This window comes from Doryrhamphus excisus, linkage group LG18 (assembly GCF_037039965.1).
Source record: "Doryrhamphus excisus strain RoL-2023G ecotype Guam linkage group LG18, RoL_Dexc_Guam_v1.1, whole genome shotgun sequence".
Lineage (NCBI taxonomy): Eukaryota > Metazoa > Chordata > Actinopteri > Syngnathiformes > Syngnathidae > Doryrhamphus > Doryrhamphus excisus.
In genome coordinates, this window is record NC_136374.1 from 15,320,426 (window position 1) to 15,334,827 (window position 14,402).

General features: G+C 40.4%; 1 protein-coding gene across 5 annotated transcripts in view; it reads left to right on the plus strand.

Annotated features, from left to right (window-relative positions):
- Positions 1-14,402, plus strand: part of LOC131106517 (plasma membrane calcium-transporting ATPase 1-like) — an 89,216-nt gene that overhangs the window by 38,492 nt on the left and 36,322 nt on the right. For all 5 annotated transcript variants that reach the window (XM_058055664.2, XM_058055666.2, XM_058055665.2 and 2 more), the window contains exon 2: positions 3,055-3,478. In XM_058055664.2, the coding sequence (XP_057911647.2) occupies positions 3,283-3,478 (196 nt within the window). In that variant the 5' untranslated portion in view covers positions 3,055-3,282. The remainder of the gene's footprint in view (positions 1-3,054; positions 3,479-14,402) is intronic.

A 14,402-nucleotide genomic window follows, 5' to 3' on the forward strand; every position in this document is an offset into this window, starting at 1 on the left:
TAAAAAAAATATATTAGTAGGCTTGTTAAAAAACATATATTAGTAGGCTTGTTAAAAAAAATATATTAGTAGGCTTGTTAAAAAATATATATTAGTAGGCTTGTTAAAAAAAATATATTAGTAGGCTTGTTAAAAAAATATATTAGTAGGCTTGTTAAAAAATATATATTAGTAGGCTTGTTAAAAAAAATATATTAGTAGGCTTGTTAAAAAAAATATATTAGTAGGCTTGTCATGATAACAAGTTTTGTTAATTATATGGTATAATAATGAGTATTTAGCATTGTAATGGAAATGTCAAGAGCTTTTAAATAAATTAAACAAAAAATTGAAATGGGCTCTTTTGCAATGTAGCAAGTTCACACCATTTTGACTTGTTTTGTTTATATTTAAGATTAAGATTAAGATACGCCTTTATTCGTCCCTCAGTGGGGAAATTTGTATTGCACAGCCGCAAGAGTACAGAGTCAGTTAAGCAGTACAAAATACACAATATGGAAAAATAAACAATATAAACAACCCAAGTATTAACAAAAATCAACAGTTTTCTCAGAGTTATATACAATACAGTATGTAGATAATATGAAACCAGATGAGATATATGACCAGTCTATACACTGAGATCTTGTTAGAGAGTTAATATGAGGCATTATGGAAATACTTCACATAGAAATGAGTATATTGCATTATGCTGGCGAACAAACGCCTCAGCAGTGTTGCTCGTATTGTCCTTCTTCCTTGTCACTACTTTCCAACAAATGCGACATATCGGTTCGTTTGTGTTCATATGCTGACCTTTTTAATTTATTCAAAATCCAAAATATTCCCAAACTGGGGCTGTGGGGTTCCCATTAGACAGCCTCGGTTCCCTTACTGCTGCAGAGTGAACACTCTTGTCATTCAGCCTGTGTGGGCGTTCAATCCCACCCTTGGCCATCTCTGTGTGGAGTTTGCATGTTCCCCCCCCGTGCATGCGTGTTTTTTTTTCCCGGGGACTCCGGCTTCCTCCCACATTCCAAAAACATGCTAGGTTAATTAGCGACTCCAAATTGTCCATAGGTATGAATGTGAGTGTGAATGGTTGTTTGTCTATATGTGCCCTGTGATTTGGCTGGTATCCAGTCCAGGGTCTGGGATAGGCTCCAGCACCCCTTGTGAGGATAAGCGGTAGAAAATGAATGCTCCCCCCCCCCCCCCCCCCCCCCTGGTGACCAGTAGTTTTACATAATGAAGCTTACCCCGCTACTCCACAGTGAGCCTGAGCAACTGACCGCAACCCGCATCAGTAGTACCGCCATGAGTGTGTGTGTGTGTGTGTGTGTGTGTGTGTGTGTGTTTGTGTGTGTGTGAACAGTCAACTGTGGTAAAGCGTTTGATGAGCACTTATATCATCCATGGCGATGGCTTGTAATGTCCACAGGCACACACACACACACGCTGGTCCAGTTGATATCACGTTAGTGTGCTTGATTAGCTCTTTTCACATTTTTTTTTTTATCCTGCTTTTCATCATCAAGACGTGGGAATCTTAAGTTCTCCTTTTTGTTTCTAACACGGTTGCTTCCTGCTACTCTGGAGTTACACCTAATGAACATAAACCAGTCTTTCAGATTTCAGCATTCAATGTTGTTGTCAATGCACTTTAGCAGCTCCGTTGTCATGACAGAATAAGAACATTAATCAGAGAATAATATACACTTTGCACTGTTGGAGCTTAAGGAGGTTCTAAATGCACATTTTTTTTTAAAAAAAAGGAGACAAAAACATGTTGAGTAAGCAAATTATTGCAAAAAAACCAAGCTGATTTAAAATGTAAGACCATGAAATAAAAATAAAGTACCTAGTAATGAATAGCTGCACCATTATTGTTAAAGGGGACCTATATTTTTTTGGCCCTTTTGTATTGAGTTGAGTTGCACGGCGGTCGAGTGGTTAGCGCGCATGCCTCACAACTAGGAGACCCGAGTTCAATTCCACCCTCAGCCATCTCTGTGTGGAGTTTGCATGTTCTCCCCAGTTTCCTCCCACATTCCAAAAACATGCTAGGTTAATTAGCGACTCCAAATTGTCCATAGGTATGAATGTGAGTGTGAATGGTTGTTTGTCTATATGTGCCCTGTGATTGGCTGGCAACCCTGCGTCTCGCCCAAAGACAACTGGGATAGGCTCCAGCACCCGTGACCCTCGTGAGGATAAGCAATGGAAAATGAATGAATGAATGTTTTGAGTTGTGAACTCCTATAGAGCAGCTTCACATGATAACCTACACAAAATGCTTTCCAGATCTTCGAGAATCTGCACCTATTCTAGCTGTATTTTTTTTGGCTTTCCAGTTAATTAAAATTGTCTGTTTTAATTTAGTGGGCACGCCCACTCCTCGTTGATTGGTTACACTCCATGTTGACGCTGAAATATTCACAGTCCAGCAGAGCGGGGGGGGGCAGGTCTACGGAAGTCCAGCGCCCTGTGATGTGTTAGAAAAAAAACTCATGCATTCAAACCCTACGGCGACAGCCGACCTCCCAAGACCAAGATCCACTGGCAGACCCGAGCAAGAGCCGGTAGATTGATCGCCTTCAGCCTGGAAAGCGTCATCACATGCACGCTCTTCACGCGTTCTCCATGTTGAGTAACCGCTCCAGAGCGCATGAGATGTTGCGAGGCCAGAACGCGACCACAAATTAGCGGCATCGCCGTAAAAGCCACAGGGTTCAAAGCGTGAGAAAAATCGGAAATTCCAGTTCCTCTGACCAGTCTGACAAAAGGCCTGGTTTTCTAAAATATTTGGTTTTTCAGCTGAATTTTTTTCCCAATGACTTTGTGTTGCTCCAGTTTGCCAAAATGGGATGATCAGTGAATCAAAGTGGGACACGATGTTTTACAACTTCCTGTGTGTCCCAATGGAGCGGCGCCATCTCAATCAGTTCTCTTGTTAATAGTGAGAGCTTTTATTTAATATTCAGAGACGAGCGCCACCTCTTAATTGTCCCCAATTCATGTCACTGCTCCATTTCCTCAACTCAAACCTTCTCTTTTCTCTCTTTTTTTCTCCAGCGTGACCAGCCAAACATGTTTGTGCCCCCGTTTCCATGGTAACCAAGAGGAGCATGTCCGTCCAAGAAAGGAGTTAACCTCGCCTCCACCTACCCGTCAAACGACCCGCCATTTCCTGTCAACTGACAACACACTGTGACTTCTACATTCATTGAATACACTTAAACGACAACCCCCACCCACCCACCCCCCCACCACCACCACCCTGTTCTGAAAAAGAGGATTACCATGGCCAATAACACGGCAGACCACCCTGCGGGGAACTCGGTGGCCGATGGCAACCACGATGGTGACTTTGGGGTGACGCTGATGGACCTGAGGGGTCTGATGGAGCTGCGGAGCGGAGAGGCCGTCAACAAAATACGGGACTCGTACGGAGACGTGCAGGGCATTTGCCGCCGACTGAAAACATCGCCCATTGAAGGTGACGCAACCAGTTTACACATACAAATTTCACACGTGAAAGTAACTCATATTTTTGCTGATTCATCTGATACTGAAGTGGTCCATAATAATAGTATAAATTGCTAAAAAAAATCTTCTTTGTCAATTTATATTTTCATAGTGACAAACTAATATTGACACAATAACAGCAACAATAATAATCATGTTGGCTTTTTTTTCAGTTTTCTAGTAATTCCCCATGAGCTTAAGTAGGATACATAGCCAGAACAAAAAAAATATTTATTTTAATTAGTTTCCATTCCCTCCCGAACCCGATTTAGCTTTCACGGCTGCACAAATTAGGTTTTTATTTATTATTTTTTCAAAAAAAGTGGGTGTTTTTTTTTTTTTTTGTCCACCTTTGCTGGGCCCCTCCATCCGCATCCGCTGCCTGAAATGCAAATGCAGCTGACAACCCTCTTCTGTGCCTCCTGTATCCTGTATTTACGTTGGTGTTTTGAAAAGCACATTTGTGATTTAGCTTTCACGGCTGCACAAATTAGTTTTTTATTTATTATTTTGTCTAAAAAATTGTGTTTTTTTTTCTGCAGAAAACCTGATGGTAAAGAATAAGACATACACAAAATTATCACAGGTTATCAAAATATACTATACTATTTCACAATGAATTTATTTCTAATCTTGTCACATTATCAACTGAAAACCATGAATGGAAAACAGGTTTGCCCACCTCTGCTGGGCCCCTCCGGCCGCGTCCGCTGCCTTCTGAACTGCAAATGCAGCCGACTCCTCTTCTGTGTCTTCCGTATCCTGTATTTACGTTGGTGTTTTGAAAAGCACATTCGTGGTTTAGCTTTCACGGCTGCACAAATTATTTTGTCTTAAAATTGTGTGTTTTTTTTCTGAAGAAAACTGACTATATTAGGGGGTTACCCAGGTTTTTCTTGAGAGAAAATATTTTATTAATTTATTATAACATTTATATGCTGATATCCACAACTCGCGTTTTGTATTTCACAATGAATTTATTTCTAATCTTGTCACATTATTAACTGAAAACCATGAATGGAGAGCAGGTTTGCCCACCTCTGCTGGACCCCTCCGGCCGCATCCGCTGCCTTCCGAACTGCAAATGCAGCCGACTCCCTCTTCTGTGCCTTCCGCATCCTGTATTTACGTTGGTGTTTTGAAAAAGCATCTTCACTTGACGGTTAGATCTGTTTCGTAACATGCTACCCTGCAACCACTTCACCAATTATTCACTATTAATATTTCAGACTGGTTAATAGTCAGTTTGGAGGGCAGCTGATCTGAATTTAATTCCGACTATTCATCAACACCAAGCGGCCATTGTGGCCTGTTGAGAGATGCTGGCTTAGGATTTATCGTCTCACACAAAGAGCATCGTTTATGCTTGGTTGTGTGCCAGATTCGCACATTGGAATTATTTGTTGTATGCACACATTGCATGAGAACACCAGGAATCCCCAGGACTAAAAAAAAAAACAAAAAAAAAACAAGACAAAAAATGCATTAATCCGGTGTAGTCGGAATGCTGCTCCTTGCATCTAAGGTGATTATTACGGGATGTTTGCTCCAGCTGTGAGTCCCGACTTGATGCGTTTGTTATCACAGAAGGCAAATTGGGTCAGCGTGTTTGCAATTTACTTCTGGACCAAAGACAAACAGTTAATGTCCTACTTTCTGTCAACTGCACACAAGCGATAAGAAGACTTTGGGGTAAACGGCAGGTTCCCATCCCGAGCCAAGTACTCCTGTAGGGATCAACTGTCATAAAAAAAAAACATCCAAAAAATTTTGAGTTTAAAGTCTGTGCTAAAAAGACAAACTGATTTTAGTCACAGAAAACGGCTGTTTGTTTGTTTTGCCTTCCCTCCCTCCATTGTCATCAACTTTGATCCCTGTGTGTGTGTGTGTGTGTGTGTGTGTGCGCGCCTCCGCCAGTCCATTCCAGGATTGAAATTAGTTCCAGGCCGTTCCCCTAATGGCTCCATAGATCATTGCAGTGTTCCATTTAGTAATCTGAGGACAGCCGTAGCTGAAGAAATGAATTTAATGAAGAAAGTCTAATCACGTTTTCACTTCAAGCGACTGACTGACTGGCTCAAGTGGCCCGGGGGGGGGGGTAGGAATTTCGGACCACATCGCACCGCATCATGTGCAGTTGCAGTGAATTGGTGAAAAGATGCTTTTGGGAAAAACGCCAGCGACTCACGAGTCCTGTGTGAGGCACGGTTAGAGTTGAAAGGTCAACATGAGAGCAGCAGCGTGTGATCAGGTGACTGTTAGCTTAGCACAATCGTCAGCGCCACACACTCTGATCATTCATTCATTCATTTTCTACCGCTTTTTCCTCACAAGGGTCGCAGGGGGTGCTGGAGCCTATGGAGGCGGGGTACACCCTGGACTGGTGGCCAGCCAATCACAGGGCACATATAGACAAACAACCATTCACACTCACATTCATACCTATGGACAATTTGGAGTCGCTAATTAACCTAGCATGTTTTTGGAATGTGGGAGGAAACCGGAGTACCCGGAGAAAACCCACGCATGCACGGGGGAGAACATGCAAACTCCACACAGAGATGGCCGAGGGTGGAATTGAACCCTGGTCCTCCTAGCTGTGAGGTCTGCACGCTAACCACTCGCCCGCCATGCCGCCCACACTCTGATTAATTGACTGTTATTATGATGGTGGGCTAATGTAGTTTAATATCATAATAAAAAACTGAAGAAAATATGTAACTGATGGTACTAGGTGAAACCTAGCATTAGCTGCGTTAGCTCGCTGGCTAATGTTGTTGGACCTATGTGGTCGCTGGTTCGAGCCCAACGTGTGCAGAGCTGGCCTGCAGGGAAGGGTAGGTCTACTTTGAAATAAATCACTACCCCCCCCCCCCCCACTTGGGTGTTTCCAAAAGTATAAGCACTGTAAGAGAGCCGTGTGATAACCGCGGGTTGCCGACCCCTAGACCATACTAATATGCCACGCAGCTAAGTATGTTTAAGGATAATAAATGACATATATTTTTGGAACTTTTCTAGTTTTTCCTGTAAAATCCTCCTCTTCTTTAGGTCAATTTAAATCAGGGGTGGGCAAACTACGGCCCGGGGGCCACATGCGGCCCGCCAGGCATTTGAATCCGGCCCGTGAGTTGCTTTCTAAGTATTTCAACTTTTAAACATACATGCTGGCAACATGACTTGCAAGTCGGATGTCTTATTCAGTAAAAAAAAAAAAATAATAACAAAAAAAAGTTTAAAATTAAATTTCATAGTTTAATGTAATCTGATGTTTAAAGTTCATTCATTCATTTTCTACCGCTTTTTCCTCACAAGGGTCGCGGGGGGTGCTGTCTTTGGGCGAGAGGCGGGGTACACTCTGTACTGGTGGCCAGCCAATCACAGGACACATATAGACAAACAACCATTCACACTCACATTCATACCTATGGACAATTTCCAATTAACCTAGCATGTTTTTGGAATGTGGGAGGAAACCGGAGTACCCGGAGAAAACCCACGCATGCACGGGGAGAACATGCAAACTCCGAGGGTGGAATTGAACCCTAGTCTCTTAGCTGTGAGGTCTGCGCGCTAACCACTAGTCCTCCGTGCCGCCTTTAAAGTGCTCTGGAAAAAAGGGACATATATAAAATATTTACAACATATAGCCAATAGTATGACACTTTTACACATAAAATTTGCCAAATAATTCAAGGTGGACTGTTATATAATTATAATTATTAGTGTAAAATAGTGTGTGTGTGTTTTAAATATATATTCTGACCCCGTCAGTTTTGTTAAGTCCAAGACCCACGAGTCAAAAAGTTTGCCTACCCTGATTTAAATGTTGCAGAAAACCTACAACTTGATTAAAAAGGATTATTCCGCAGATTATTATAATATATTATTATATATATATATACAATGTAATTGATTATTGGAAGGTACTCTAACCATCCACCTACTAGGTGTGATTCCAGAAGTGAATCTGAGGTGACTCAGGCTTGTTGCCTTCCCTGAAAACAGAACCTTTTGGCTCCTGTTAGAAAAAACCTGCTAACTCCAGTTGCTGACGCCTCAAGTTCACGACTTCACACCATTTCAATTTAACTCTGCATGTCAAGTTTGATTCCTCCTCTGCTTTTCACTTTCTCTCGGTGAAAGCAGTCGCTCCGCGGCCACCGAACGGACTACACACACACACACACCCACACATACCCACACATACACAAGGATGCTGCCTTGGAGTCTCCTTGGTGGCCCATGATGTTCTTTTCATCACGACCACCAAATAAAAAATAATTTCATGTTGCTTTTTCATAATCTGACATAAAATGAAAACTTTTTTTTTTTTTTTGTTTTAAAAAGGCTTCTTTTTTTTAGGTTGATGCTAATGAACCTCAGCCTATTCTGTAGATGACAGCTACACAATGAAAAAAGGAGCTTTATATTATTATCACTTTTCCTTTTGCCCTTTCAAACAAAGCTCCACGAGTGGTAGATGAATCGGTTAAATTTAGAAATATATAAAAAGTCTAGAGTAAACTGTCACAAACGTCTTACCGCTAACATGTTTTTATTAAGAATTGCTTTATTTTAGGGCGGCACGGCGGTCGAGTGGTTAGCGCGCAGACCTCACAGCTAGGAGACCAGGGTTCAATTCCACCCTCGGCCGTCTCTGTGTGGAGTTTGCATGTTCTCCTCGTGCATGCGTGGGTTTTCTCCGGGTACTCCGGTTTCCTCCCACATTCCAAAAACATGCTAGGTTAATTAGCAACTCCAAATTGTCCATAGGTATGAATGTGAGTGTGAATGGTTGTTTGTCTATATGTGCCCTGTGATTGGCTGGCGACCCCGCCTCTCGCCCGAAGACAGCTGGGATAGGCTCCAGCACCCCCCGCGACCCTCGTGAGGAAAAAGCGGTATAAAATGAATGAATGAATGCTTTATTTTAAACTCAATATTATACTTATTGCTCCCGATTTCCTGACTGTGTGTGGCATACATACTAACCACTCGACCACCGTACGTCATGTTTTGTGATTTAAAATAAATAAATAAATAAAAGACAACAAATGGACTCATGCAGTGTATTCATAAAACAATGCATGCATGCAAACCGAGGCAATTTTTGACATTAACCAAAAACACGCTAACTGAGGTTCCGCTGTGTTTAGATCTTTACAGGCTGTGAGAACTTGGTAACTATAAGATGCGTTGCGTGACCCGCATCTCGGACACACACATGCACACACATAGAGCTTGGGGCCGTCGTCATCTCTTTCCAGTGGAAGCAAAATGCTCCTCAAAGCAGAAAAGGACTTAGACACGCAAGTATGTCGTGTCTTGGTTCTTCCCAGCAGGTAATGGTAATGGTAATGGTTTAATTTCATTTGACCGTGCATCAGATTACAATTGAATGCATCACATAATCAGTTCACAGTTCCACATGTCCAAAAGGAGTAGGAAGAAGCAAAGCTTATTAAATCCTACCCCTCCATCTGGTACTTTTACAATCAGTAACTTTTACATTTGTTCACTTCCTGCTTTCCATAATACAGTTTAAGGGTTTTTGTTTTTTTTTTTAATTTTGTAATTTTTTGTCCTGTACCGAAGTATGAGGTATATGAGCATCCAATGCCATAATGGGTACCATAGTAAGTGTCAATATAGTGATATATATAGCACATCATGACTGGTTCAAGACCCTTCATCCTTGTATTTAGCAAACATCAACAAAAAAAAACGCATTTATTAAAAACAGAAAAATATACAAACTTTTTCAGTGCTTTGGTTCCAATTTTCTACAATAAAAGCTGATAAAACATTCCACTGTTCTCAAATATCTTTTTTTTTCTGCACAAAATAAGATGAAAAATAAACACATCAAGAATAAAGAAAATCAATCAATCAGTAATAAATAAATATAATAATAATAATAATAATAAAACAGCAAATAATAAAAACTTAAGAAACCACATATAATTTTTTTTCAGATTAAAATGAACAAAGCATTATTAGAGCCCTGTAGACATGACAAAACACGACTATAGTCACATTTATACTCTTTTTATTTACAACATATTGCGCAACTGCAGGGTCTTGAGACACATGCTAACTCGCAAACTAGAGAGCTAGCGACCTAAACGGTAGCCTCCAAGTTATTTCCTTTAAACTTAAATAGCCAAAAACTTACCACTTCCACACGGATAGGGAGGATAACTATTAACAGTTATTTAACCTTTAACATGAACATTAATCAAACGTAATAATTTTTTCTGGGTACATGATACCATGCAGCATCCATATCAAACTTACGTGGGCCGCACTAACATTAAACTTTCATATCAAGGCGGCGGGGCCTCAAACTAGTGTCCTGCGGGCCACATTTGGCCCGCGGGACACGTGTTTGAGACCCCTGATTTAAAGACACACAAAACACTGCACTGTACACTTATGTTAGCTATTCTAAAGTGCTGTTAGAAATATCTCATTTCATCAGCGAGCATCTCTGGAAAGGTCGGGAGAGTTTTGTTTTTTGCCTTGGCGGAGGTCCACACAGTAACAAATGCTGTTATTTGCTGTGCTTTCACCAACTTGCCTCTCGGTAGCCGCTGTTGCATCATAAATCGTGACGCCGACTTTTGAGCAAAGGCTTTTTATTTGGAAAAAAAGCGTTTCCCAGAGCAGGAAAAGGAAAGGAAAGGAAAGGAAAGGAAAGAAGGTGGGTGGGTGGGTGGCTTCTGTTGAGGTTACCATGGCAACTGTAGGCACGGACATCTATCACACATTGCTCACTGCTCACATCTGCTTCTTTTGATAGAAAATGACAAATTACACCGCACCATCAAAACGAGCCGGCGGACTGCTTTTTTTGCTGTATATAAAGTTTATATGTTTGCACTCTTTTTATTACAAAAAATTACAAAAATTAGGCCTATGTCAGTTTTCATTCCTTTTTCCTGAATTTGACCTTTATAGCTCATAAGAACAAACCACTCACAAACTGTTATTGATGACTTATTCGTGTTCGTCTCAGGAAAATGTCCTTTTCTTCTGTTCATGTGCTGTTTTTATGATTATAGTATGAAGAAATTGCATATCCTGTGGTTTCAGGTGATATTTGCAGACTACCGTCTGATTTGTCAAGGAGATTAAGGCAACTACACGGAGGATGCTGCAGGAGAAACAATCCTCAGGACGTTGCAATTTGCAGCGCGAGTTAAATATCCGAGTGAGGGAATGATTCAGCGTGTGCCTGTTCTTTTTTTTTTTTTTTTCCTGATGAAGCTGCCAAGTGAAAGAAACATGTTTTTTATTGCAGATGAAATCCGTTTTTTTTTTTGCTAGCGTGTGACAGGCCCGCTCCGTTGCCGCTGAGCTTCATCTCGGCGCTTTAATCTGCTTGTCCGCCGGGACGCTCCGCAAACGAGATCCGGCAACAATCACAGCATGAAATGAAAAAACAAAATAAAAGGGCTCATATTGATCAAACGGACAGTAAAGGTTGGCTGTGATACGCTTCCTATTTATTTTAGTGCCACGGCGCCTTCAAAATGAAACTCGGAGGCGAGTTCTTTGAGAAGAGGTTTATTTTTAAAACTTCTTTAACCGGCAGCCGTCACGTTTTCGCTTTATTGAATCCAACTAAATGCGTCTCTGAGCCTCTGCAGGGTCTGACGTGACCTCCAGGTGTGCAGGACTCGCTGGCTCTTTTTAGTCTTTTACTTTCTAGCTTCTCTTTATTTTTAGCTTATATATCGTTTTCTTATATTGACGCCAACCAGGCGTCAATACGGCTCAAATACCTTAGATGCTCCGATTGATGCCTCTATTCAATGATCCACGTAGCCTGCTGTAGGAATGGAGTGCGTGGTCTACGAAAGCGATTGGCATTAACAGCTGTGGCAGTAGGCAACCTCGTTTTTATTCAAGATCATGAGTGGTCAGAATTCTATGGAAGCACTTTTCCGCCACTGGAAAAAAAAATCCCAATGGTAAATCGAAATTATGAGATAAGAAAGTCGAAATTACGGAATAGAAAGTCGAAATTACGGGATAGAAAGTCGAAATTACGGGATAGAAAGTCGAAATTATGGGATAGAAAGTCGAAATTACGGGATAGAAAGTCGAAATTACGGGATAGAAAGTCGAAATTATGGGATAGAAAGTCGAAATTACGGGATAGAAAGTCGAAATTACGGGATAGAAAGTCGAAATTACGGGATAGAAAGTCGAAATTATGGGATAGAAAGTCAAAATTACGAGATAAAAAGTCGAAATTACGGGATAGAAAATCGAAATTACGTGATTGAAAATCGAAATTACGGGATAGAAAGTTGAAATTACGAGATAAAGACGAAATTATGAGATAGAAAGTCGAAATTACGAGTGAAAAGGCAAAATTTTGAGAGTCAAAATTGCGAGATAGAAAGTCGAAATTACGGGATAGAAAGTTGAAATTACGAGATAAAAAGACGAAATTACAGGATAGAAAGTCGAAATTACGGGATAGAAAGTTGAAATTACGAGATAAAAAGACGAAATTACAGGATAGAAAATCGAAATTATGGGATAGAAAGTTGAAATTACGAGATAAAAAGACGAAATTACAGGCTAGAAAGTCGAAATTATGGGATAGAAAATCAAAATTACAGGATAGAAAGTTGAAATTACGGGATGAAGACGAAATTACAGGATAGAAAGTTGAAATTACGGGATGAAGACGAAATTACAGGATAGAAAGTTGAAATTACAGGATAGAAAGTTGAAATTACAGGATAGAAAGTCGAAATTATGGGATAGAAAGTCGAAATTACAGGATAGAAAGTTGAAATTACGAGATGAAGACGAAATTACAGGATAGAAAGTTGAAATTACGGGATGAAGACGAAATTACAGGATAGAAAGTTGAAATTACAGGATAGAAAGTTGAAATTACAGGATAGAAAGTCGAAATTATGGGATAGAAAGTCGAAATTACAGGATAGAAAGTTGAAATTACGAGATGAAGACGAAATTACAGGATAGAAAGTTGAAATTACGAGATAAAAAGGCGAAATTACAGTATAGAAAGTCGAAGTCGGAAACATAAACCTAGCCTATTGCAAATCTGCTTTACATCATCGTAACCTCACGTCATCGTAATTAGCTGTCGCAAGCACGGCGGTTGTCATTGTTTCCGCTTATCGTTTTAATTTGTAGCCGGTTAAGTTCCACAGATAAAGGCTGTACCTGCTTTGTAGTATTACATTGTAGTATCCTAAATGTAATATTAAAGTATCATCTCATGAGCTGAGTATATCGTGACACCCCTGCTAAGCACTAATAATCAATCCCACATTATCAGGCGTCATTTCCACTTCCTCATCATTGCACAACTGTATGTAATTATGCGATCATGTGACCTCATTTGACTTTATCTCATATTAACACATTACCACAAATCACTGCCGGTGTCCCCCTACCCCCGCCCCCCCCCCCCCCCCCCGCCCTCCCCCTCCACTTGTTATCACTGTTGTCTGACGTCTCATTCCGTCTCATCCAGAGACCGTAGTTTGTGCTCCATCAGATGGCGTTGGCGCAGAGCGTCTTGGCACCGGCGGGGACGGCAGATTGCACTGACGGTCGGAGGTGTGCAGCAGGGGGGGAGAGGGTTGGGAAATGGGATCTCTTCAGGCAGCTATCATTACAACCCTGCGGTATCGTTCCCGTTCATTGGGAATCTCATAATAATGCTGATCCTGGTATCGGTAAAACCTTATTCAAGGAACAAAGGTACCACATTCCTATGGACAGAGACTTAGGAAATGTCTATGGTATAATACTGTCTAATAATGTCTATGGTATAATACTGTCTAATAATGTCTATGGTATAATACTGTCTAATAATGTCTATGGTATAATACTGTCTAATAATGTCTATGGTATAATACTGTCTAATAATGTCTATGGTATAATACTGTCTAATAATGTCTATGGTATAATACTGTCTAATAATGTCTATGGAATAATACTGTCTAATAATGTCTATGGTATAATACTGTCTAATAATGTCTATGGTATAATACTGTCTAATAATGTCTATGGTATAATACTGTCTAATAATGTCTATGGTATAATACTGTCTAATAATGTCTATGGTATAATACTGTCTAATAATGTCTATGGTATAATACTGTCTAATAATGTCTATGGTATAATACTGTCTAATAATGTCTATGGTATAATACTGTCTAATAATGTCTATGGTATAATACTGTCTAATAATGTCTATGGTATAATACTGTCTAATAATGTCTATGGTATAATACTGTCTAATAATGTCTATGGTATAATACTGTCTAATAATGTCTATGGAATAATACTGTCTAATAATGTCTATGGAATAATACTGTCTAATAATGTCTATGGTATAATACTGTCTAATAATGTCTATGGTATAATACTGTCTAATAATGTCTATGGTATAATACTGTCTAATAATGTCTATGGTATAATACTGTCTAATAATGTCTATGGTATAATACTGTCTAATAATGTCTATGGTATAATACTGTCTAATAATGTCTATGGTAAAATTGTCCATTGGTATGAATGTGAGTGTGAATGGTTGTTTGTCTATATGTGCCCTCTGGTTGGCTGGCCACCAGTACAGGGTGTAGAAGACAGCTGGGATAGGCTCCAGCACTCCCCGCGAACCCTCATGAGGATAAGCGGTAGAAAATGAATGAATGAATATAATATTGTGTAGGTTGCACAGCGGTCGAGTGGTTAGCGTGCAAACCTCACAGCTAGGAGACCTGGATTCAATTCCACCCTCGGACATCTCTGTGTGGAGTTTGCATGTTCTCCCCGTGCATGCGTGGGTTTTCTCCGGGTACTCCGGTTTCCTCCCACATTCCAAAAACATG